The sequence below is a fragment of the Nyctereutes procyonoides genome, unplaced genomic scaffold (assembly GCF_905146905.1).
Source record: "Nyctereutes procyonoides isolate TBG_1078 unplaced genomic scaffold, NYPRO_anot_genome, whole genome shotgun sequence".
NCBI lineage: Eukaryota > Metazoa > Chordata > Mammalia > Carnivora > Canidae > Nyctereutes > Nyctereutes procyonoides.
In genome coordinates this window covers 43976890-44004002 of record NW_026575051.1, presented here as the reverse complement: position 1 = coordinate 44004002, position 27113 = coordinate 43976890, and the positions used below count along the sequence as shown (strand labels likewise).

The window sequence follows — 27113 nt, the reverse complement described above, 5'->3', positions numbered from 1 at the left end:
AATCTGGTAAGTATAACAAGAAAAGTATATGAAGTAAAACTTTCTGAATAATATAAGTATACTTTAGTGGCCCTAAGTTATAAATGGTTCATGATTCACTTGGAAAAGAGAATGGCGAAATAAAATAAACCTTTGCAAAAAAAATAGGCTAAATTTTATATTTTTCAAAGTACAATGATTTTAAGGAAATCATATGGATTTAGAATTTAAGCTTAGGCTACAAACTATCAACACCAAGAATATCATAAGTTATTCTGAACTTACACAAATCCCAGGAATTATTTTCTAAGAATCTAAGATGAAGATTTTGTGTGTTTCCAAGCTTAAAAGTGTGCAAAATTCACGTTGAAACACTTTCTGTTGGAATGATCATATAGATGTTCCCCAAAATGATTTGATCAAAATCTTTTGAGTCAATAGCCCTATCCCACTAGGACCAAGGATAAAATACTGCTTAGTGAAATGCATTTGGAATTAAATCATTTTTTAGTAAATGACACAGTTAATTTAATATTCACTAAGATCCTGATTATAAAACATATTTACAGATACAGTAAGAGTTATGATTGATTTATTTGTAATTTTTATTGAATGTTTTTTTAAACAGAATCGCAGTAAAGAATGTATACTTGTATTCCAGCTATTTTGGACACGATTTATAAAACCACCTTTTATCACAATCTTATCAAATATTCTTTTGCATACTAAACAAGGGTATACTCCCCTTTCTCTTAAAAAAAAATAACATGTAAAATAAATTTGAACTCTGGCAGAATCAGTGACTCAGGTGAATCACAAGAGAAAAGAATGTGTGCTGTAGGAACTGCCAAAAACAGCAGACCAGAAATTAGGCCTCAATTCCTGAATTTTATGGTGCTCTCACTTGCAAATCACTAAAACCCTTTAAACATAATAGCCTGAGCGAAACTCCTTTTACCAACCATTCAGTAAATACCTGTTCATTCAAGAAATATGTAACTACTCTGTGTTTTGCCTGAAAGCAGACCCGGGATTCTGATTCTGTCTGCTGGGGCTGCCATGGATGGCCAGCGCGACAGCACAACCTTGGTCTGAAATAATAATAATGAAAATAATCAGACCCTTCTTTTAGATTTATATGTGTCAATTATATTCATTTTTAGAGATTTATCTAAAAACACTAGTCAGAGAAATCACCCAAATAATATGTGTATGGCCCTATTAAGAAAGCTGAAATCTGTCAAGGGGAAAAGGCTCTTTCTTGAGAAAGACTAAAATTCCTGCTCCTCAAACTCTAACACCTCATACACAGAAGACTAGCATTAAATGATGAGGCTTTCAAAATCATTATAACTTGTGAACTGTCTTCTCTCTGCATTCATGAAAAATCCATGTTTTGAACTTCAGTTAAATAATAACTTGAGATCCTAAAATACCTCAGCTTCCCTACTTTTAAACTAGATTCATTTCATAGAACAAAGTATTTCTCCCATTTTTAAATAATACACACTTCAGTCGATATTTTTTAAAGCAGTAAGATAGTTGATAGTTCTGTTTATAAAGCTTGCTGTACCTTATAATTCTTAAAAAAAAAAAAAAAAACTAAACCAAAGTTTCTCAGACCCAACAGAATATACTATATAAACACGGAGGGCATGGGCCGAATGGGTCCATCTCCAGGTGGTACAAACTGTTGTAAATTACTGTCTCTATCCTTCCTCTAATTATGTTACTGTCTACATCTGTATATGTGGTTTCACATTTAATATGCACCAGCACCCTATTAGATTCTTAGAGTAGGACCCTGAGAATAAGTCCTTTAAGAAATCACATATTATTTATAGTACCAGTTTGAAGTTTTAAACAAGTTTTAAAAGTGTCTAATTTTAAGAAGGCAGATAGAAACAAAAGACTTCCCACAAATACTTATCACCATGTAAAGAAGAATATATCCTTGACATTGGAGGTGCCCATCTAGTTTCAGCATTTGTACCTAAGGATTTTTTAAACATATGAAAAGCTCCTAATTTTGAAAAGATAAATTTATAAAAATGTTGAATGCTATTATTGATAGGGTTCAAGTCCAGGCATAGCCTATGAAATGATCTTGCTACAATAATTGTAACTAGTGTGCTCTGCGATTTAGATAATCCATGGACTCTGTACAGATTTCTGTTAGCCGTAAGTACAGTTGGCATTATCTCCATGAATCCAGAGGCAAATCTGGGCGTACTTGAGGGGAGTGATGCGCACAGCCACATTGTAGTCCTTCTGAACACCGTGGACATCCACCCATTGATGGCCTGAATAGACTGCAATGATTTTGCGCTTCCAGTTCTTTTTATCTGGCTCTTTCAGACGTAGATAGACCCCAGAACCAGTGGAGCCTGATTCAGCATCACAATATTGATAGAGCAGATCACTGGATTCATCGGACACACTACAAAACCGGTAGACTAACTGGTCAGCCCTATCATGATCAAATCCTGAGAAGTGGATCATTCCCCCAGGCAGCTTCTTGATGGTTGGACTGATTCCTAGTTCCATGTATTTCTTTCTGTGAGCGCGCTTCAACTCCAGAAGAGCATAGTCATAGTCCAAGGCAGCATCCCCCTTCCCTCCTCTAGCCCAGCCTTTGGGGATGTGGGTATTCTTAACCCGGGTCCACTGGAAGGAGGGCCTCCCCTCAGCGACTCTCTGACCCCGACCAGATTCCTTTCTTCTTCTTCCACCCTTGGCTCTCTCCAGATTGTCTTTGGCACCCTCTCGCTGGTCACCACCATTCACTTCTCTCCTGCTCCTCTTAGAACCCCTACGCTTCTTGCCACCACCCTTATTTCTCATCTTCAACAGCCCTACCCTTAGCTTTTTACTCCCTTTGATATAGTCCTTTCCATCATGCACACAGTGGGCAGCTGTTAGAACGTGGCTGGGGGAAATGAGAATGCCACTGCAGCCCGTGGACAGCTTCACAGCTGTATTGAAAGGGAAATTGGTTAAGAACTTTTTGTCCAAGATGCTGAACCTGCTGTCTGTGCCATAGACCTGTCTCTTTCTCCTAACAGATATTCCTTTCATGCTGATATTTTGAGTTGGCTCAAGGACCACATCTTGAATTTTCACTCTGGTCAAGGTTCGGGTGCCATTCTCAAAGATGGTCTCATAGGAAAGAGAATCTTCCAGATCAGAAAGGCTGGGAGCTGGGAGTTCTTTCTGGCATTCAATGCCACACACTCTGTTGAGCACCATCTTAGCATCTGCCTCAAAGGTGGAGCTGGTGAGATGGAAAGTCCTGTCACTGACAACCCTGGGTATTTTTCTCAAGTGCCACATAAAATCCTGTTCCATTTCAGATCCATCAATGAGGGTCCACCCGAGGGTGAAAAACATCCAGCAAAATAGCATATTTTCCATTTTGTTCTCCTTTTTCTCCTTTGTCCTTAAAAATATAAAAACAAAGAGAGGCTTTATAATGTTCCCTTTTTAAGTATATTACTTATCCCTTTCATTTAGAAATGTACCATCACCACAAATAGGAGTCCTTATTTGCACTACTTAGATTTTACTGAGATTAGATAAACACCTTGCTCAGTAGGCTCACAGACTTCCAAAATTAGTAAATTGTATTTCACCCAACCTTCCTTCCACCAGCCCTACCCCACCGTCCCCCACCCCCACCTGCCATATCTGCCTCTCCTTCCCCAGACAGCCCAACACATGGGAGGGTAAGATGGAGTGGAGAACTGGGGTTCTCTATTGCCTGAGGATTCCTTCCTACGTCTCCTACAACCTTATTTCCAGGTGATTTAAAAATAAGCCACAGATGTCCTGTACTTTCCCCTACACTTAGCTTTTTAAGAGCAGGGATCATAAATTTCTCATTCCTAGAGTATATATAAATGCCTAGTACAGAGCTCAGAAAATGTTCATTATAATACAGTGAATTTCCTTAAACCATGGTTTGCAGACCTGGCTGACCGATGGTGCAATGTACCATGCACTTTTCTTAAAACCAAGTTGTGCCTGGAACTACCACCTAAGCAAAGCAACATACAGAAATGCCTCACAGTAGAACTTTACCATGTATTAAAATTAGCTGTAAGAATTTAAGATCGTGGTTCTGAATTTGCCACTTGGGGAAATATGATCATGATTAAATATAGTCCCTTTTCATCATTAGTCTCATCATCTAAGAGCAGTGCTTTTGTTAAATATTTTTAAGCTGCCAATGTTTGATAAATTATATAATACCTCTTCTATTTACATCTTCTTGCCTTTTTTCCTGCTTCTCTAGGCTCACTGGTATATAAATCTGTTTCGTAGAATCGATGTTTATCAGTTTTTGCTTTGTGTGGGTAGGGGACAGTGGTAACATTCCTTAGAGCAGCAATTTTGAACTTCCAGGTCGCTACTGTTTGTGAGCTATGCTCCAAGTCATTTTTGACCAATAGCTAAAATATCAAGGCTTACCCTATGCTATTCATTTTATAGAAAGCTGGGACAATTCAAGGTCAATTATTCCTACAGTACCATTACTCTTAATGTTTTCTGATAAGGTTGCTTTTTGTTTGGGGATTTTGGGGGGGATTTTGGCATGGAAAAAAAGCTAATGAGGAATGTTAGGAATGGCCCACAACCCATGGCACACTTGCAAGATCCTATGCACTGTCATGAAAAGCAAAAGTTATCTCTGAGGCAGAGTTGAATATGGGCATCTTTTGACATAAGAGAGTTCATGTGGCCATATACAAGTAGAGAAGTTTGCTAACACACTAATAGCATTCTTTTGATAAAACAAAAACATATACTACATGAACCACTTTACTGTTTAAACATGATGTATTCACTGAAACATGACATGATTAATTTGTATCATCATATATTTGGACACAAATAATAATAATCTTTTTATTATTAATAATAATTATTTATTTGTTTATTATTTATTATTAATTAATAATAAATAATTTATTATTTATTATTTTGGACACAAAAGAATAATCTTTTTTTTTAGATTTTATTTATTTATTAATGAGAGATACAGAGAGAGAGAGAGGCAGAGACACAGGCAGAGGAAGAAGCAGGCTCCATGCAGGGAGCCTGACGTGGGACTCCATCCCGGGTCTCCAGGATCAGGCCCCGGGCTGAAGGCGGTGCTAAACCATTGAGCCACCTGGGCTGCCCTAGAATAATCTTTACCATGATTTGGCATCAGCAAAATTACATAGAAGTTTTGCAATTTCCATTTTTTTTTTATCTACTGATACTTGAAGGCGGAGCAATGGTGATTCTGATTAATATTAGACTGTCTTATTTGCTAAATAGCTTGTAATTTGTTTTATTTTGGAGACAGGGCACTCTTCTGTACAGAGTGATGGATATCATCAAAAAATCAATAAAGAACCTAATTCAGAAAAAAATCCACAATCATGTCACAATCATCACCATGTTCTAATCATCACCATGACAAATGTCACTTTATACAAAGCAATAATTATATTGGTAATGATTTTGTTGAGCTAGTTAGTATTTTGTTTTGTCATCTCCTATGCAATTTTCACAATGAACTATTTTGTCAGTTTTATTTAACTGAATTAGAGTGAAAAAGACTAAAAACTCAGTAACTATTGAGGCCTTTAAATCATGTTTAAGTGGATAGTTCTCAAGATGAAAAATTATGTCTTCGCCTAAAATAAAGCTAAAATCATAGTTATTTGATGCCTCTTAGCCTAACAACAAAGCAAAATGGATTATTTTTTAATGTGTGTGTATTTGATGTATCTACTTGATTCTTAGCAAAATTTCAAACAAGAAAAATTTTTAGTGTAGGCAACAAAATCTATAAAAATCAATTTTATTAATTTAGTTCTTTATGACAACAGCTATCCATTGTGAACTTAATAAAAGAATACACTACAGGGCACCTGGGTGGCTTAATCAGCTAAGCATCTGCCTTTGGGTGAGGCCATAATCTCAGGGTCCTGGGATCAAACCCTACTTCGGGCTCCCGGCTTAATGGAGAGTCTGCTTCTCCCTCTCTCTCTCCTCCTTCCCCCTTGCACTCTCTCCCTCTCTCTCTCTTTCTCTTTCAAATAAAGAAATAAAATAAAGAAGAAGAATACACCAAAGAGGGGTGCCTGGGTGGCTCAGTCGGTTGGGCGACCGGCTTTTCATTTTGGCTTGTGTTGTGATCTCAGGGTCCTGAGATTGAGTTCTGCAATGGGCTCACCACTCAGTGGGGAGTCTGCTTCTGTCCTTCTCCCTCTCCTTTTGCCCCTCCCCCCACTCTTACACACGCTCTCTCTCTCAAATGAATAAGTCAATCTTAAAAAAATATATACACCAAAGACTGAAAGTCAGCCAAATATCCACGGTGAGAAATACAAAAATCACACTGTACATGTTAAGACTTCATACTAATGATCCGTGGAGTAATAAATGTGTGAAAGGCATTCCTAGGCAAAACGGAGGATATCTAAATCACGGTACTGTGATATCGTTTCCCCAGTTTTTTTTTTTCTCACTACTATTTAATTTAGCCTTACAATAAGACTACTTAGGGATTAGAAAGGCAGAATGCAAACATTATATGGTAATGATCTTTTGCTACACAAATCATTGAATATGAATCTCAAATATAGAAATTCCCTTACTCTTTACCAACAATACACGTACTCCGTGCCATAATTCTCTAGGCAGACTTTTAAGAAAGCCCCGTGTAATGATTAATTTTATGTGTCAACTTGACTAGGCCAAAGAGTACCCAGATATTTGGCCAAACATTATTCTGAGTGCATCTATGAGGGTGTTTCTGGAAGAGAGTAGCATTGGAATTTGTAGATTGACTAACGCCGGCTTCCCTCTTGAACATGAGTGAGCCTCATCTAATCAGTGGAAGGCCTACATAGAATGAAAAAGCTGACGCTACTGTGAGGAAGAGGAAAGTCCTCCTGCCTGCTTTGAGCTGGGACATTGGTTTTTATTTTCCTCCCTTTGGACTCAAAATAAGAACAACTCAAAATAATGTTATTAGTTAACAAAAGTCCATACTTGTATGGCAAAATAACACTACCATATTTAAGGATGCCAGGACTGCAGTCCTAGACCTAGCAGCAGTGTCAGCATCACCTGGGATCTTGTTTAAAATGCTAATTCTCAGGGCCCAACCCAGAGCTACTTCCCAAAACTCTCCATAATGGCAGGGAAGGGGATGGGCGGTGGGATTCCCAGCTATCCGTGTTTTGACTATAGCCCTCCAGGTAATTCAGATACTCAGTACAGTTTGAGAACCACTGCCATAGTAAAGGCCCTGGGGCAGCATCTTGAGCCATAGCCCAGAAGGCAGTTTATCCAGGGATGATTGCTTAACCAAGTTCCAAATGACCTCTGCTTCATCTTTGGGTACAAATTTATTCTAAGCTTTGCTCTTTTACTGTGTTAGCAACTGCTAATATCAAATGGTTCAGCTATTAATAAAGAAAAAACATACTTTTACATAAGTAAGTTAATAACACATCTGAAAAGACTCAAATTCAGTAGGCTGGGGGGAAGGGGAAGAATGAGCAAAATGGGTGAGGCGGAGTGGGAGCTATAGGCTTCCAGTCATGGTTAAGTCATGGGAATAAAAGGGACAGATGAGGGAATTCAGTCAATGGTATAATAGCGCTGTAGGGTGACCCACCGTAGCGACACGCATGGTGAGCACAGACAATATAACCTACAAAATTGTCAAATCACTATGTTACATGCCTGGAACTAATGTAACATCGCATGTCAACTATACTTCAATTTAAAAAATTCAGTAGGCTTGCATGTAATGCTTCCAACATCTGATGCTACAAATTATGCAAGAGCATGGAGTTGCCAGCCCTGTCTGGGGCCCTTTGAGGGAGCTCTGTTGCCTGTTACAGTGTACCACAGGAAAAAAACCTATGCCCACATCTATCCTTGGGCATGGGAAGGGCAGAGCCTTATAATATGACCTCAGAATCACAGTAATAAGAGGACATGAATTTAGTTAGCCTAATTTGGCCTGTAATTTAAAACTGGACAAATGTTTAAGGATACTTCTTTTGGAAAAAATCTAAGTTTGCCTTGTGGTAAAATGTCAGTGTAAGGTAAATGATAGCTCTTACCGATAGAGCAATCCATGGTTCAGTGGACACATCTACATGTGCCCAGCATCCAAAAAGCACCAACTCATTGATCTAAAGAGACACAGTCCCAATGGGCGGGGCAGCCATAATATTTTGAAAGCTTTAATGTCCCGTGTCTTCCTTCATCCTCCTCCTTTTTCCTGTTTTCCGTCATAATTGTGACCTTCACTGTCACTTTCCAGATGCCTTGGATTTGGGGCTTCAAATTCCAATTTTGGTTAACAAAAGTGAGGTTATGGGTCTCCACCATGAGTCAGTGTACACACAGTTGATTATAGGTTGGATCATGAGGACAAATGGAGTAGAAAGAAATTAGGGAGGAAACAAGAATCAGGATTTGTAGAATTCATCTACGAATTACCAATGGAGCAGACTTACTCCACATTTGTACTTGGTCTATATTAATAGAAATAACCACACAAAACTACGAGAGATAACTTACTATTCCTCTATTTGTTCATGCTTTCTTAGAGGTGTGATTGCTGATAGTATTTAGAATATTGGACCATATGTACCAGTGTTGTGGTTATGGGTATTGACCGAGGAATTAAGAACACTTGGACTAAGTCTCCTCTTTACCACTTACTGGGTGCATGTATTTGGACAATTCATTAAGTTTGGTTTCAGTGTCCTCGTCTGCAAAGTGGGGAAAATAGTCATCTCTACCCTAGAACAAAACGTGGGGATTAAGTAAAATGATATAGCCAGAGAATTATCTCTGAGCCCAGAGCATAGTAAGCAGTCAATAATAGGTCCTTTTATAATTATTATTCTACTTTAATGGGTGAATTAATATCACTTTAAAATAGTTTATTACTTAAGCCAAAGCTATAGCACTTAGTTTTCTAAAACTAAACAAATATTTTTATTTCAGGATAGTTTTAGACACACTTGCAAACTCCTCTTTTCTTTGTTTTGTGATTTTTTTGCTCAAGAACAGCTACATTTTAGAGACTTCCCAATGAATGCTTTCCTAATTACTCACGTCTGTGAATATCTGCGGCTTTGAAATATATTTTTCTCAGAGCTTTTAAACTTAAGTGTGATTAAACATTACCCAGCCACAGAACACTTGAATTGCATTTCCTGTGTCTTATTTATAGCCTGGATCTACATTAGGAATTCTAGAACTGCATCAGGCCTTCAGCCTAAAAAGAAACAGAGTCAATGTCAAAATAATTATTTCAAGGGAGCAGTTTACAGTGAAATAAAAATCTACATTTTCGAGTGAGTCTATTCTAGAGTGTGTAGAACTTTACTATGGCACAACATAATTATATTCTAAGACTCAGTGCCTCTTCTGTTTTGTTTTGTTTTTTTTTTTTTTACCCCAAGAACTGTATAGTTTAGCTTAAGTAGGACAGGTAGACTAATGAAAGATTAGATGATTGCTCACTACACTAAATATTTCAAATGAATTATTTTTCCTTTATATGAAAATAAGAATGCTGACTTACCATCAAGAATCTACACTGAGGTGACAGATATGTTAATTATCTTAGTTATAGTAGTCATTTCACAATGTGTGTATATATGTATGTATATTTATTTACACATATATATTTAAATATATACTATATATATAAATATCATGATGTACACCTTAAATATGCATCGTTTATTTTGTCAATTATACTTCAATAAAGCCAGAGAAAAAAGGAAAAGAATTTGCAGGGAAGGAGTTGCTCTCCCTCACCAGGTATTGATTTGTACTTACTCAGGCCTGTCTCTGCATCTGGTCCCTTGCTCTGTATAATTAGGTACTTGTCCAAATTCGTGTGTATACTGCGCTCCCATAGAACATAATTTTACAAGAGCCTGTCAAAGATTTTGTAGGGGTGGTGTGGGTCAGGGACTGCTCACGTCAATGACCTTGGAGAGCCAACACCTACTTCTACCTAATGTGTATGTTATGACACAGAAACCATTGCATAGCCACTTTTAATAACATGCCTGTGTTTTATTTAGCCTTTTATGTTTCCAGCCATCTGCCCCTCCCGACAACTCCCACATGCACACACTATCTACATGCAGAAACATGCACAGCTGCCTTCACTCCTGCTCCACTTTCATCTTCCACCCGCCCGCGAAAGATTGACACACAACAGGTAGACACCAGGGCCTGGCCCAGATACTCTCCATCCTGCAGGCAGGAGTGCTGGTTTAGGCAAACAGCCACAGTGGGAGAGGAGGAGCATTAGGAGGGAGAGTAAGCAGGTGTGCAATGGGCATCACATGCATTCGGTTGCAGAGGTCACTTGCAGGAGCTTTAATAGTCACCCTCACACAAGGGGCGCTGATGCGGAGGAGAATGGGTATTTTGCAAAGTCTAATTCCTGGCCCCTTGAGGCCCTCACCTAATGTCAATCACTGACTGGAGCGCTGCCTGGAGACAGCGGTTCGGTTACCCTGTGTCTGGAAGCACGGTGAGGAGAACAGCAGCAGTGTCAGTGATTATAACAGAAGGCGTTGCAGTGAGGATGGAGGCAGTGGGCTTTGCGGGCATATGATCTCATGAGGGTTACTAACCTCTCCCAGCAGGATTTCCAACACTGGTTAAACACAAATAGTATTTTAGAGTATTTCTGAGAGAAACGAATATGCTGTATCTTAGGGCACAGCAAGCACCCACAAATGACAGCAATCATTATTAATATCAAACAAAAGGAATCAAAACATAGGTAGATATTTAGAAGGGATCTCAAACATTTCTAACGGCCATGCACCTCATTGTGGCAAGCCCAATAACGGCTCCTGAAGAAAGCCCCATCTGAATCTCCAGCACCTGCGAATATGTTCTTTCCAGGGTAAGGGAGACTGCACATGTGCTTTAGTGAATTCTTACATGAGGAGATTAGCTGGGATTATCCAGGTGAGGCCCATGCATTCACTGGTATCCTTATATGAGGGAGGGTCATTGTAGGCGGCCTCTAGAGCCTGCAGAGGGCAAGGAAACAAATTCTCTCCTCAAATTCCCAGAAGGAATGCAATCCCGTGGACCCTCTTGACACTTCTGGATTCCAGAACTGTGAGATAACATGTTGTTTTAAATCTCTACGCTTTTGATCATTTTTACAGCAGCAGCAGCAGATACATTAAGAGCCTAGTTTTTACAACTGTCTGCCCTGGATGTTTAGAAAGGCAGAACAGTAGGGAGTGACATAAAGTGGAAAAGAAAGTTTGGTTCAGACACTTTGACATAAAGGAAGATTTTCATTTTAGGGAAAATTAAACAGTCATGCAGTTTTCCAACTAAAAAGAGAAGATCATGTTAAAACCTTTTGGTGGCGTGGAGCAATATTGCCAGAGACAAGAACTAGAACGGGGTAGATAAATTTGTTTATTCAACAAACACATACTGAGTTCTATGTTATGCACCATTTCAGAGTTTCTTTCCTTAAGAACCTTTGCTGATAGAGGTGTCTGGGTAGCTCAGTCGGTTAAGCATCTGCCTTTGGCTCAGGTCAGGATCCCGCCGTCTGGAATCAAGCCTGTAATCCAGCTCCCTGCTCTGCGGGGAGTCTGCTTCTCCCTCTCCCTCTGCCCCTCTCCCCTCTGCTAGTTCTCTCCGTCTCCCTCTCTCTCTCCCCTCTTTCTTCCTCTCACTTTCTCTCCCTCAAATAAATAAATAAAATCTTTAAAAATATAAATTAAATTAAGAAAGAACCTCTGTGATAATCCTCCCAACCTGCGGAGCTGGAGTGGAACACGTCTAACATACCTCTCAGCTCTAAAGTCTCAGACTAAGGGATGCTTGGGTAGCTCAGGGGTCAAATGCCTGCCTTCAGCTCAGGGCATGATCCTAGGATCCTAGGATTGAGTCCCGCACTGGGCTCCCCACAAGGAGCTGGCTTCTCCTTCTACCTATGTCTCTGCCTCTCTGTGTGTGCTCTCATGAATAAATAGAATGTTTTAAAAAATTTTAAGTCTGGGCAGCCCCAGTGGCTCAGCGGTTTAGCGCTGCCTTCAGCCCAGGGTGTGATCCTGGAGTCCTGGGATTGAGTCCCACATCGGGCTCCCTGCATGGAGCCTGCTTCTCCCTCTGCCTGTGTCTCTGCCTCTCTTTCTCTCTGTGTGTGTCTCAGGAATAAATAATTAAAATCCTTAAAAAAGATTTTAAGTCTCAGACTAAGCCACAAATGAGAAAACACAAGTAACTTACCCATCAGTGATCCTCAAGAAGCTTAAAAGCCCTGATCGCTGGAGCAACCTGCCTGCTGTCTGTACTGCCACCACTAGATGGCAGGGCTGGCCTGCTGATAGCAAATCTAAAGTCTTGCGTTTAAATTGTTTACATTCCCTGAGCTATGATACAGAATTTATTTTTAAAGCATGTAAGATTCAACAGGGGGATACATTCAACTGGCTAATAATATACTAAATGATCGTTACATATGGAATTTATCACATTTAGAAAGCCCATCTACGGGCTACAAAGCCTATCCTGATGAACTGAGGGCTGATGATGCTGTCTACAGCCAGACAATTTTCTGGCAGGTGGGTTTTCCAAAAACCATTGTAGTGCCAACACACTTCCACTCTGACCTACAGCACTGCTAAATAGTCCCCGAAATGTGCTGCAAGGCCTTTCAACACAAAGGAAAATCTTCAACTTGCCAAATATTCCACATATGTTTATCAAATACTTTATAATCCATTACCAGAGGATAAGCTGTCCACTGACTCAATGCTGAAAAGAAACGGCAAGAAAGTTCATTGTCAATGTGCCAATTTCTTTTCAAAATACCATACCATAGCACTATTTTCAAGTTTAGTTTCAGGAATGGAGACAAAGTAATGTCTGCTTTAAAAATTTGGCAGTACTTGAGGGTAGGAAGATGGTAAAGTTACACAGTTGATTATTTTACAGTAACCCACAACTTCTGTTTCTCATCACAATAAAAAATAAAACCCCCTTTGTTTTTTAGCTCTTTTTCCAGGGCATGGACATTTCAATTTATGCAGTGGATATGCTGTGTGTAAATCAACTTTGGGGTGAAAGCCCCAAGGGAACCTTGTGCTGGCTCTCTCATCCACTGAGATAGGAAGCGCGCAGCATATGGCTCCTGACTTATTTTATATCTTGCAAGTTGGCCTTTCAGAGCCAAGAATATATATGAATGTATTAGGCTGGCTACTCTGCAGGCTTTAAAGCATCTGAGGATCACAATGTTGTTGGCCAATTGTGTATCAGTTTAACTTATTTGAAGCTTTTGGGGGAAAAATGGGGTTAAGTGAAGTTATAACTTTTCTCCCACTAATTTGACTGTGCTGTTTCCCAACCTCTCATCTCAGATTTCTCATCTGCAAAGTTAACTCAACGCCAGCTGAGGTGGCTTCAGCCTCCAGAATTCCAAGTCTGATTCTATTGTTAAAATGCAATATGCTGGCCTTGGATATTTGAGCACTGGGCAGAGAAAGATAAATAATTTACTTGATAGGTTATATTAACTCACATTAGCAACTGTTTATCTTAACATATAATGTGCACAACCTATGTGCCAAGCACTAAGCTAAACAATCTCACATTTGAAAACATGAAAAAGGGAACTCTGGGTGGCTCAGTGGTTGAGTGTCTGCCTTTAGCTCAGGGCGTGATCCTGGAGTCCCGGGATCAAGTCCCATGTCAGGCTCCCTGCATGGAGCCTGCTTCTCCCTCTGCCTATGTCTCTGCCTCTCTGTGTGTGTGTCTCTCATGAATAAATAAATAAAATCTTTAAAAAAAAACACGAAAAAGATTCTTAAGAATGTACAGGTTTGAGTTGTCTGCAAGAAAATGTGGGCAGAGTATCCATGCTCAACCTCCTCTCACACTAAAGGGGTTCCTCTAAATATTTCCTAATATAAATGAAATTCCATATACTTGGCCACTACTTTCAAGCCTTGATGTCTTATTTGGCTGGAACTTGAACATTCTCTCTTCTAAATTATAAACCAGATTCTAAGCATAGCATAATTCTCCAGGATTATAGGACTTTTATAATCCGCTGTAGAGAGGAGTGTATGGGGATAAAATGAGAATTAATTTTAGAAGTGAGCAGTGTTAATAAAAGGGGAGGAAATACCTAGATAGGACAAGCAGCTTCTTTTCAAATCGGTGACAGTGTAAAAAGGTCAAAGGAAGCTGGTGGGAGTGTTCCTACAACTTTTCAAAAAACTTTTTTATTGTGGAAAATTTCCCAACTGCACAAAAGTAGAGGGAAAAGTTAAAAAGAAAAAAAAAGTAGAGAAAATAATACAACCCCATGTGCCCATCACCCAGCTTCAACAATGACCAATACTTGGCCAATCTTGCTTTGTCTATCTACCCCGCCCCCGCCCCTGCCTTTTTGGGGGGGATTTTTAAAGCAAGTACAAGACTTTTCCATTTCATGTCACCTTCTCTTTTTAAAAATGTTTTTCACTGCTCCTTTTGCTGACCTGTGCAGCCAAGCTGATGAAAGACAGACAGACAAAAAAGTCTGAGACAGACAATTGTTCCTAGCTTTCATAGTAACCCTGCCAACGAGGCTTTCCACCGGAGTAGACTTTCCAAGAACGTTTTTAACACCTCTTTCAAATGGCATCTGTTAATAATCATAAAAATCAAGAGGGTCCCCTCTGGTACTGCAGAAGTAGAAAGAATTCCATTTATAGTCCAATGCAAACACTGTTACTGTTCACATTAAACTGCGCCGAGGCGGGCACACACACTTGCCTACTGGAGAGTGGTTTCTTTGAGGTCTCTAAGTGCTAAGTGGGAGCCCTACCTTTGGAGCCGGAGCCCTGCAAGCAGCTCTCCTCGGGCGGGTCTGCCTTTCTCGGGGAAACTTCCAGATTCTTGGGTCTTGCCCTGTCGGGGGGGGGGGGGGGGGCGGGTGCTGCGTCCTTACCTGCGAAGCCTGTTGGGCGCTCGGGCGCTGCCCAGCCGGGATCCAAGGCCCCCCAGGCGGTGCCGGCGCGGGCGGGGCGGCCGGGCTGCAGCCACGAGCCTCGCGGACCCGCAGCACCGCCGGCAGCTCGTGGCGGAGACTGCGGAGGAGGCCGGAGCCGAGCTGCGCGCCGCGGGGGAGATGGGAGGGGAAAGGGGGCGATGACGCCGGGCGGACGCGGGGGGGGGGGGGTGGGCGAAGGAGGGAAGGAGGGGGCGCGCGGAGAGGGAGGGCGAAGGAACCCGGACGCCCGCCCGAGGAGGGGCGGCGTGGGGGGATGGGGGGTCCTCGACCGTGCGGAGCAGACCTCACGCCCCAGCATCTCTGTCCCCCGGGGGGGGGGGGGGATAACGAAGCACGGGGAAAAGCCCCCGAGTCGATTCACAAGAGATGTGCGTCCCCGTGACAGCGTGCATCCTCAGGAGGAGGCTTGAGAGTTGGGGAGGAAGGGTGACGGGAGCATGTGGGGATGTTCCCTGGGTGCCCCCCCCCCAGTCTAGACCCCAGCCGTCTAGAAGAACCAGGGCTGCTTCCCCAACCCCATCCCAAGCTGTCTCTGTCGGGCATCTCGCTTCCAGGGACGGACCCCCCCCCCACGGGCCCATCCGACCAGAGCCCACGCGCGGGGCGCGGGCTGCCTCTGGGCCCCAGTTCCCGCGGGCGCCCACGGGTCCCCCCAGCATCCTGGGCCGCCGCCAGGGGGAGAGCGTCGCTTTCCGTCCGCCCCAAGGCTACTTGGCCTTTTCCCTAAGTTCATGATGCTCGCCCCCCTCTGTCCCACCAGCACGCTACCCTCCCTTGTCCTTTCTCACTCTCTCGCCCCTTCGGAGTGGCGGCTACGTGCAGGTCACTGATGCAACGTCCCCTGAGCGGCTACCGGGCGGCAGGTCTGCGGCAAGATGCACCCGTAACAAGTACAAAAACTGGGTCCTGGACCTCAAAGAAGGGAGGTCAAATGAAGTGCACGGGTATTTATAACACAAGGTCTTCGCCTATTCCAGAACACTTGGCTCATTATGGCTCATTATGCGTTTCTCAAGTTTCTATGTTTTGTTTTGTTTTTTTAAACAAAAGGCGAACAGAATATACATATAATTTTGTTTGCTGGTTTTTTCACCTAGCATTTTTGTATATGCACTTACGCATATAATGAAACTCTATTAATAATTTTTATCTGGTATAAAATAATTCTTTCTGAAGCTCTCTGTCTCACTGTTTAGGTCATAATCTTCATAGGCATCTTTGAATCCCCGCCCTCTGCCACAGAACCTGGGATATGATAGGTGTTGATTATGTATTCAACTAAGCAAGTTTGCCAGTGAAACGGAGTGTGGTGTAGCCCTAAAGAAAGCCTAGAACTCAGAGTGGAAAGTCCTCTCTGACACTAAGTATCTGTGCGCTGGGCCTTATTTTCTTCAGCTATACATCAAGAAGATTGAGCTGGGGGTCCCTGAGGTCTGCGGTCTGCGCTTCTCATTAGGGGATTCTAACACTGCAAAACCCAAGAGGATTGAATGCAGACCCAGGTCTGATTCCTTGAATTCAGTCATCATCCCAGATAAAACTGACTCCAAGTGCTCTCCAAAAGTCCTCTTTTCCACACACATACCCCAGGTTACTGAGATACAATTGACATATGTAGGTTTAAGGCATGCAGTGTGATGGTTTGTTACACACATACATTGCAAAATATTTACCACCATAAGGTTAGTTAACACATCCTTTACCCCACCTCATTGTCATTTTTAAATTGTTATGGTAAGAACATTAAAGCTTTATTCTCATAATAACAAAATTACAATATTGTTAACTATAGTCACTGTGCTGTCCACTAGATCCCTGAAACTTATCCATTTTTTAAAATTTTTTAAAGATTTTATTTATTTATGATAGGCATAGAGAGAGAGAGAGACAGAGACAGAGACAGAGACACAGGCAGAGGGAGAGGCAGGCTCCATGCCAGGAGCCCGACGTGGGACTCAATCCCGGGGATCCAGAATCGCGCCCTGGGCCAAAGACAGGTGCTAAACCGCTGAGCCACCCAGGAATCCCCACTTATCCATTTTATAACTGAAGGTTTGTACCCTTTGACCAACATCTCCCCATATTCCCCCACCCTTTGGCAACTACGCCATTCTACTCTGTTCTATGAATTCGATGTTTTTAGATTCTGATGTCCTCAAGTCTACCCATGTTGTCTCAAATGGCAGGATTTCTTGTTTACAGCTGAATAATAGTCCATTAAATATGTAAGCATATACAATTTTATGTATATTTATATATACATAAAACCTTTTCTTTATCCATTCATCTGTCAAAGGACACTTGGGTTGCTTCCATGCCTTGGCTACTGGGAATAATGCTGCAATGACTATGAGTGTGCAGATAATCTCTTTTTTTTTTTTAGATAATCTCTTTTAAATAGACCTAGAGTAGAATCACTGAATCATATGGTAGCTCCATTTTTAATTTTTTGAGGACTTCCATACTGTTTTCCAGAGTAACTGCACCAATTTGCCTTCCTACCATCAATGAACTAGGATTCCCTATTCTCCATATCGTCCCCAGTATTAGTTATCTTGTTTCTTTTTGATAACAGCCATTCTAATGGGTGTGAGATGATATTTATTTCATGTGGTTTTGATTGCGTTCCTCTGATAATTAGTGATACTGAATTCATTTTCACATACATTTTCTATCTCTTTGGGAAAATGTCCTTTCAAGTCCACTACCTATTTTTCAATCAAATTATTTGGGGTATTTTGCTATTGGATTGTATGAGCTCCTTATACATTTTGGATATTAACCCCTTATCAGATACATGGCTTGCAAATATTCTCCCACTCAATAAGTTGCCTTTTTTCCCTAAGATTTTATTTATTTATTTGAGAGAGAGGGATAGCAAGAGAGAGCACAAGCCAGGGGCAGGGAGAGGGAGAAGTGGGTACCCTGCTGAGCAAGGATCCCACCCCATGCCAGACTGGATCCCAGGACACTGGGATAATGACCTGAGCAGAAGGCAGACACTTAACCAACTGAGCCACCCAGATGTCCCAATTGGTTGCCTTTTCATTCTGCTAATAGTTTCCTTTGCTGTGCAGAAACATTTAGTTGGATGTTGTACTACTTATTATTTTTGGTTTTATTGCTAGTACTTTTGGTGTCAAATCTGAAAAATGTTAAGGAGCATTTTGCCTGTGTTTTCTTCTAGGATTTTTATGGTTTCAAAGTTTACTTTTAAGTCCTGACCCCCTTTTGATTTAATTTTTGTGTGTGATGTAAGATAAGGGATATCCAGTTTTCCTAACACCATTGTTTGAAAAGACCATTCTTTCTTGAGTATTCTTGGCTTCCTTGTTAAATACTAATTGACTGTATAAATTTATTTATTTATTTCTGGGCTCTCAATTCTGTTCCATTGATAATTGTATGTTTTTATGCTAGTATCATACTGTTTTGATTACTACAGCTTTGTATTATAGTTTGAAATCAGGAAGTGTGATATCTCCAGCCCTGTTCTTCCAGACTACTTTGGCTATTTGCTTTGGTTAGATTTTGGTGGTTTTTGTTTTTTTGTGGTTTCAGAAGAATTTTAGGATTTTGTTTCTATTTCTGTGAGAAATGGCCTTGAAAACATCATATGAACTACATCGAATCTATAGATGCCTTTAGGTACTATGGACATTTTAACAATATTAACTTCTCTGATCCATGAACACAAGATATCATCTCATTTATTTTTATCTTCATTTTCTTTCCTCAATGTTTTATAGTTTTTGGTATATAGATATTTAACCTGATTGGTTACATTTATACCTAAGTATTTTATTGTTTTTGTTATTTTTTAATTGTTTTTGTTATTGTAAATGGAATTATTTTGTTTTCAGATACTTTGTTAGTCTTTAGAAATGCAACTGATTTGTGTACGTTGATTTTTTTTATTCATTTGTTTCAAGTTTTTATTTAAGTTCTAGTTAACATATAGGGTATATTGGTTTCAGGAGTAGAATTTAGTGATTCATCACAAGTGCCCTCCTTAATCCCCATCGCCCATCTTGTCCATCCCTTACCCACCTCCCATCCATCAATCCTTACTTTGCTCTCTATTGTACTTTGTGTATCCTGAAACTTCACTGACTTGCTCTATTAGGTCTAATAGTTTTTTGGTGGAGTCTTTAAGGTTTTTTATATACAAAATTATGTCATTAGCACACAGAGACCATTTTACTTCTTCCTTTCTGATTTAGGTGCTTTTATAATTTTTTCCTTGCTTAATTGCTCAGTCTGAAATGTCCAGTAATATGATGAATAGTGTGGTGAGAGTAGACATCCTTGTCTTGTTTCTGATCTTAGAGGGAAAATTTTCTACCATTGAGTATGATGTTAGCTATTGGCCTGTCATATATGACCTTTTATTATATTGAGGTGTATTCATTCTATAAGCAATTTTTAAAGAATTTTTATCAGGAAAGAATGTTGAATTTTGGTAAATGCTTTTTCTGCATCTACTGAAAAGATCATTTGATTTTTGTCTTTCATTCTATTAATGTGGTATATCACACATTTATTGATATGCATATATTGAACCATCCTTGCCTTCTCAGGATAAATCCCACTTAAATATGATGAATGATCCTTTTACTGTGATGTTGAGGGGTGCCTGGATGGCTCAACTGGCTCAACTTGATTTCAGCTCAGGTCATGATCTTCAGATCATGGGATCAAGTCCTCAGTAGGGCTCTGGGTTCATCAGGGAGTCTACTTGGGATTCTCTCTCTCCCTCTCCATTTAACCCTCTCCCTCCTATTTCTCTAAAATGAATGAATAAAATCTTTTTAAAAAAACAATGTGATGTTGAATTCAGTTTGCTAGTTGTCGTTTTTCTTCTAGAAGTTTTTCATGTATATTCATTAGAGATCATCATCTATAGTTTTCCTATAGTATCCTTATCTGGCTTTGGTATGGGGTGATGTTAGCCTTGGAAAACAAATTTGAGAGTATTCCCTCTCTTCAGTGGTTTTGAAGAGTTTGAGAAGAATTGACATTAATTCTTTTTTTACATGTTTGGTAAAATTCACCTATGAAGCCATCTGGTCCTAGGTTTCTTTTGTTAGGAAGATTTTAATTACTGATTCAGTCTTCTTACTTGCTATCTTTTTGTTCAGATTTTCTATTTCCTCATGATTCAGACTTGGTAGGCTGTATTTTCTAGGGATTTATCATTTCTTCTAGGTTGCCCACTTTGTTGGCATATAACCATTTATAGTAGTCTTCTATGATCTTTTGTATTTCTGTGGTATCAGTTGTAATATCTCCCTTTTCATTTCTGATTTTGTTCTCTCTCTCTCTCTCTCTCTCTCTTCTCTCTCTCATAACTCTAGCTAAAAGTTTGTGAGTTTTATTACCACTTAAGAAAACCAACTCAAAATGTTGTTGGCCTTTTCTATTTTTTTGTATTCTATATTTCATTTGTTTCTACTCTGATCTTTGCTATTTCCTTTTTTTCTACTAATATTAGGCTAAGCTTCTTCTTGTTTTTATAGTTCCATGAGGTGTAAAGTTAGATTGTTTGAGATATTTCTTTTTTCTTAATGTAGGCATTTATTGCTATTAACATTCCTCTTAGCACTGATTTTGCTGTATTCCATAGGTTTGGGTATGTTATGTTTCCATTCTCATTTGCTTTAATATATTTTATTTCCCTTTTAATTTCATCTGTGATCCATTTGTTGCTCAGGAGTGTGATGTTTAATTTCCACATATTTGTGAATTTTCCAGTTTTCCTCCTGGTACTGATTTTCAGTTTCATACCATTGTGGTCAGAAAACATACTTGATATGGTTTCAACCTTAAATTTGCTAAGACTTGTTTTGTAAGTAACATATGATCTATTCTAGTGTTCTGTGTGTGCCTAAGAATGTGTATTCAGCTGCTATTGAATGGAATGTTTTACATATGGCTGTTACGTCCATTTTATCTAACATGTAGTTCTAACATGTAGTCTATTTTTCCACCTATTGATTTTATGTCTGGATGATTTGTGAATTGTTAAAAGTAAGGCAGAAGTTCCCAGCTCTTACTGTACTGTTTTCTATGACTTTCTTCAGATCTCTCAGTATTTTCTCAATATATTTAGGTAACCCTATGTTGGGTGCTTATATATTTACAATTGTTATATCCTCTTGATGCTTTGACCCCTTTCTCATTACATAATGACCTTCTTTATTTCTTGCTACAGTTTTTGACTTGAAGTCTGTTTGTCTGATATGAGTGGCTACCCACACTATTTGGTTTCCATTTGCATGGAATATTTTTTTCCATCTCTTCACTTTGTGCCTATGTGTGCTTTTGAAGCTGAACTGAGTCTCTTGTAGGCAGTATGTAGTTGGGTCTTGTTTTTTTTTATGTATTCAGCCACTAGAGGTCTTTGGATTGGAGCATTTAAATCCATTTACTTTTTTTTTTTTTAAGATTTTATTTATTTATTCATGAGGGACACACACAGAGAGAGAGAGAAGCAGAGACAGACGCAGAGGGAGAAGCAGGCTCCATGCAGGGAGCCCAATGTGGGACTCGATCCCAGGACTCCAGGATCACACCCTGAGCCGAAGGCAGCTGCTAAACCGCTGAGCCACCCAGGGATCCCCTAAATCTATTTACATTTAAAGTAATTATTAGTAGGTAAGGACTTACCATTGCCATCTTGTTCATTGTTTTCTGGCTATTTTGTAGTTTCTTGTTGCTTTTATTCCTCTTGCTGTCTTCTTTTGTATTGAATTTTCTGTAGTGGGTATACTTTGATTCCCTTCTTCTTATTTTTTATGTATCTACTATAGGTTTTCATTTGTGATTACTTGAAGACTTACCTGAAACATCTTGTAAACATAACAGTCATTTTTAAGCTCATAACAACTTAACTTCAATCACATACAAAAACCCTACTCTTTTATCACCCCCACCACTTTTTAAGTTTTTGAGATGACATTTACATCCTTTCTTCATTGATCTATTTTGCAGTTTAATTTATTGAATTCATAGAGCACATTCCTTCACGAAAAATTTAAAAACCTAGAGTTGTACAGGCATGCTTTGTGAGACAAACCAGTGAGATGAAGCCTGCTCAGATGAAACCGGAGCAGACGGCAGCCCACACCACAGCCCACATGACAATGTTTTTATTCAATATGAACAGCAACAATGGTAATAGGATGAGACCATAAATGCACTGAAACTTTCTGGGAGTCCTGGCTAGGCTGTGACCAATCTATCATTTTCTGATCAGCCAGGTAAACAACAGAACTCATCTGATAATGCCAAAAATGTTGAAGCTCTTAATCCAGTTAGAAATGACTATAACTGAGGACCTTATCTCTACTTAGCTGCTTCCTCAATTCAGAGTTGTCTAACAGGTTACTTTCAACATAAGAGAAAGTGTCATCTGGCTGCGTGTACCATGAACTTTGATGGTACAGCTTTGATGTGTTTTGTGCTTAGGCTGCTGGGCTTCCTGATTAGTTGTGTCCTTCTGTGTACCTTGGGCATTCTGAGACTCGGTCAGCTAAGGATAAAAGGGACCTACCAGCCAGTTGAGAGGCATGTTATTAACAAGATAATCCATCACAACATCTAAAGACTCCTTCATGTTCTGCAGCTGCCCCTTGTTGGAAGTGAACAGGCCATCAGACACTTCCTTAAAAGAGGCAGCATTGTGGAACACCCAGCAGATGTCACCAGCCATCACCCCCAAGTGACTTGCCTGATCCTGGATGTTCTGCAGTAACCCTCAGATTTTGAACAGCAGGGTGTGGCACATGGTCTGGAGCTGCTGAATCAAGTTGCAGGCAATAGCAAGAGTGCATGACTCAATGTGCTCAGCACAGTGGGATTCGTCTGTATCATCATGGCCAATGTTTCTCTTCTACTCCACCCTGGAGAGAGAGAACTTATCCTGAGCACCATGAATTTTCTGGTTGGCACTATGCACATCCTTCCTGGCAAATTCAATCAGATTAATAGTGGAATGGAGCTGAGAAATGATCTCTTGGCTTTTTTGCTTGGCTTCTTTAACCCAGCTGATAGCCTGCTGGTAGGTATGTGAGCAGAGCCTCATAGACAGGGATCCCAGTCTAATATAATAACTTGGCTTCTGAACTGTATCAAACCCTTCAACTTTTTTTTTTTTTGCTTCTTTTTCTAGTTTTTTTTCTCAGTGAGAGGGAGGTTACTGGTCCACTAGCAACTCTGATTTGGTAAGTGCATTTTCCATTCCACTGCTCACCAGCTGCATCATCCGACAACCCAAGATTGTTTTAATGCTGCCATTGATCATAGACTTGGTCTTCTCCACACTGCCAGTCTTGTTCTTTGGTCTTGTCTATCACCTAAGTGATGGTGCTGGCCATGGAATCCTTGGCTCTAGTTACAATAGTTGTCACAGCATCTTTTGACCTGGTCATAGCACCTCTGGCATTGGCAACAATCTGGTTTATTGGCTGATTCAGAATAAGCAGTTTCTTCTCAATCCTGTCTAGCCCCTAACAAGCAAGTATTTTGGCAACTACAATTTGTGGTTCTAGCTTTTGAATGATGGGCAAAGCACTCGTTACAGCCACGGAAGAGATGCTCTTCACACCCTTCTCTGCCATCACACACAGACTTCATGCATGGATACTGATCCTTTGTACAGCGAGTCCCATGCAGTGTTCCACATTTACACCTTTTTACATTGTGTATCCATCCATACACATAATATGATAGCTATAGAAATTTTTATTACTTGTGTCCTCCAACCTTTATACTAGAATTAAGTAGTCAACATACCACTGATACTACAGTATTACAGTGTTCTGAATCTGACTACATATTTATTTTAACCAGTGTGTTAATTTCATATGTTTTCAAGTTTCTAGTATCATCCTTTCAGCATTTCTTGTAAGACAGGTCTAGTGGTAATGAACTGTCTCAGCTTTTGTTTGTTTGGGAAACTTTATCTTGCCTTCACTTCTGAAGGGCATCTTTGCTGAGTAAAGTATTCTCAATTGGCAGTTCCTTTCTTTTAATCCTTAGACTATGAACCCATTTCCTTCTGGTCTGCAAAGTCTGTGCTGAAAAATCCACTGAGAGCCAAGTATAGAGGTGTGTGGCAGCACCAGGTCCAAGGGGGCATTGCCTCAGGACATTGCCTCAATGTCCACGGCATTGACAACTGCATGGTCCTGGGTGAGCACAACAGAGTGTCTGCTGAGGGTGCAAGAGATGTTTGAGTCCTCAGCAGCACCTCCAGGTCGAATAGCTAAGGACTAGGGCAAGCACTGGTAGTGACCAGAGCCTGTGGTATGCACAGCTCTGCTGTGGAGACAAGTGCAGGCGCCTGTATAGTGGCAGGGTCTGGTTTCAGAAATACATACAGTGGTGAGGGCCAAGGCAGGTGACAAGAGCCAAGGCCCACTACTGATGTGCTGGCAGCTTCAGGGGCCCTAGCTATTAGCACTGACTACTATGGTTGCTGTGTCTTGCCATGGGCACACAGTGGTGGAGGCTGGTGATGGAGGTTGGGCTGGGGCATGCACATGTAAGCTGGAGGGGCAAGCGGCAGGGAAGCACGGTGATGCAGGCTTATGACAGAGGACAGGGCTTGATCAGAGCCCATAAGCTGCTGCAGAGATTCTTGCTGTTGGCATGCTTTCCCATGGCTGCAGTCTCCTCCCTGGGCACATGCACATCAGTGAAGGCCAGTGAGGGACGTCAGGCTAGTGATATGCAAGTGCGCAGCTGGAGGAGCTAGCCTTGACCTGGCCCACAGTGGTAGAGGTCAGCCACTGGCATCTAGGCCAATGTCCTGCACTCATGCAGCTGTGGAGGCCTGCACTGGCTGCCTGTGTGGTGCTTGGGCTCTGGCAGAGTTTGGGGGAGGGAACAGGGAGAGATTCAGGTGGCCCGTGTCAGCAAACATGAACACCTGTGAGATGAAAGCTGGTAAAATCGATGGAGGATCAGTGGCTTTGGGGGCCATTGTTTTGTTTCTCCTTTCCAGTGGCCAAAGCTGTTGGGTCTGTCCACAGAGCAGGTCACTGAAAGCCACGGTCACTCCCACTGCCTGATTGCTCCTGGCAAGCCCCTGCTATTTTGCCTTGTTTCTCGCATCCCTCTCCATGTGTCTCAGCTTTGCCTGTCAGCGGGTGAAGTGAAACTGAAGTGGGACCTTCATGTATTGCCCTGAAAGGCAGAGGACGCTCTCTGCTCACTCTGTTCTTCCTTTCCCTGCAAGAGGAAGTCTTTTCTTTTTATTTATTTATTTATTTATTTATTTATTTATTTATTTATTTTTAATTAATGTATTTATTTAAGAGAAGGAGAGAGAGATTGAGAGAACAAGGGGAGGGGCAGAGGGAGAGAATCCCCAAGAAGACTCCCTGCCATGACATCATGACCTGAGCGGAAACCAAGAGTGTCCCAGATGCCCCACCGCCCAACCGACTGAACCACCTAGGCGCCCCAGGGGGGACTTCTTTTCTAGCTTGGAAGTTACTTCTTAGGGTGGAGCCATGCTGGCTTGGGGGATGGGGTGACACAGGCAAAGCCAAGCAGTCTTCCTTCCCTTTTTGTGCTGTTTTTGTTTCAGTATATGCTAAAGTTTCTTAACTGGCTTCCAGAGCTCTTAGGTCTGTTTTATTCATCAAGAGCCACTAGTTGTTGATCTTTGTGGGGAGAACAGAGGCTGGGGTCTCCTACTCTGCGGCCTCAGTGACATCACTCTTCAATCTATCCAAAGCCCTGCTTGCACCTTATTTCTGCATCTATTTGAGGTTGTCTTAACATCAACTTGACTTTTTAAAAATAAATTAATTCATTTCTAGCATTACCTCCTCTGGCTCTGATGCTTGATAATTCCTGCTTCTCTGGTTCAGGATTCTGGCTTAACAAAGATTCTATTTCCCAGCCTAGCACAATCCCTCAGCTTTTCTGTAGCCTTGCATGAGCAAGTTAGCACCCATATCCAACTATATCAAAAGCAGGCCGTTCCTAATGCCTTAAGTTCCCCAATCTGGTCCTGTTATGATGATCCTACAATTTTCCACCACTCTACAACCAGTCTTCTACATGAGAATGGACACTTTGTACAGTGTGACTCCTACTATTTTAGTAAATAATGCATTGTAAGGAATGTTATAAGTTTTTTAAAAAACAAATATCGAGGTTGCTAGCTTTTCCCCCCAACCTTCCTAGACTTGATGTTCTAGTATTGTGACTATCATGACCAAAGATTTTATTAAAATACTTTTAATACAACCCAGTCTCTACATTTACACACCAATAGAATTAAAAACTATCCATCTTTTGTGGGGCCCCTCACCTAATGGGGACTTTAGTATAAACTCTCTAGAAATGAACCAGAGTGCCTGGATGCATCTCTTGTCACATTTCAGGGCATTGGGGATACTGTGATCTAAGGAGAAGTGGTGATCTCTATCATTCCTGGCCATGATTAAGGCTATGCCGCTTAGCTTTTTTTTTTTTTTTTCCCCTAGGCTTGATTTCCCAAGAGACCTAGACCAAAAAAGAACAGCTCCCTTCCCAAAGCTAAATCTTATTTGTTATGGAAATGTACTTGGAAAGTTTTAGCAATGGAAAGACAGGAAGAGGAGATGCTTCATGGTCTATGGTCAAGGTCTAAGTGATGACTCAGCCTTGTAGAAGGGGCATGACTTGCTGTGGCTGGAATCTTTTCTGTTAACTTTTAATCCCAAAGTTTGGTCAAAACCCTTTACCCATTAGAGAGTATGGATCGGCATGCTTAAAAAAAAACCCAGGGCCTTTTGGTTAAGACAGACTTCGTAAATTAAGCAAATCTAATGACAAGGCAAAGTAAAAGATAAGATGGCATTTGTATTCAGATTAGATGTACTCTGGCAGGAGAGACCCACAATCCGCTAACGGAGCTATTGTGGGCTTTCCACTCACCTGAAGAACCCCTGACTTTCCCATCCTTGTGGGTGACCGGAGGAGAAACAATGGTGTGTTCCCAAGTGAAATCTGAAGATTGAGTCCCTCCCTGCAGCCATGGTGT

The 27113-nt window shown here is 40.8% G+C and overlaps 1 protein-coding gene and 1 pseudogene across 2 annotated transcripts; both read right to left on the bottom strand.

The window, feature by feature from the left end:
* Positions 1-169: 169 nt before the first annotated feature.
* PRSS35 (serine protease 35) lies at positions 170-15134 on the bottom strand. Of its 2 annotated transcripts, none has more exons than XM_055330205.1 (2): positions 15008-15134; positions 170-3418 (listed from the first exon to the last, which is right to left on the bottom strand). In XM_055330205.1, exon 2 carries the CDS (start codon positions 3391-3393, stop codon positions 2155-2157), a length of 1239 nt encoding a protein of 412 aa, XP_055186180.1. In that variant the 5' UTR covers positions 3394-3418; positions 15008-15134; the 3' UTR covers positions 170-2154. The 2 variants fall into 2 exon arrangements, with proteins under 2 accessions (XP_055186180.1, XP_055186181.1); XM_055330206.1 differs by lacking the exon at positions 15008-15134 and adding an exon at positions 14885-14914.
* A 748-nt stretch (positions 15135-15882) lies between these two features.
* On the bottom strand, positions 15883-27031 carry LOC129512402 (perilipin-2-like; annotated as a pseudogene).
* Positions 27032-27113: the final 82 nt, after the last annotated feature.

What these genes read in the sequence shown, in the direction of transcription:
- PRSS35 (XM_055330205.1), bottom strand. Translation starts at nt 3,393, where the DNA reads ATGGAAAATATGCTATTTTGCTGGATGTTTTTCACCCTCGGGTGGACC.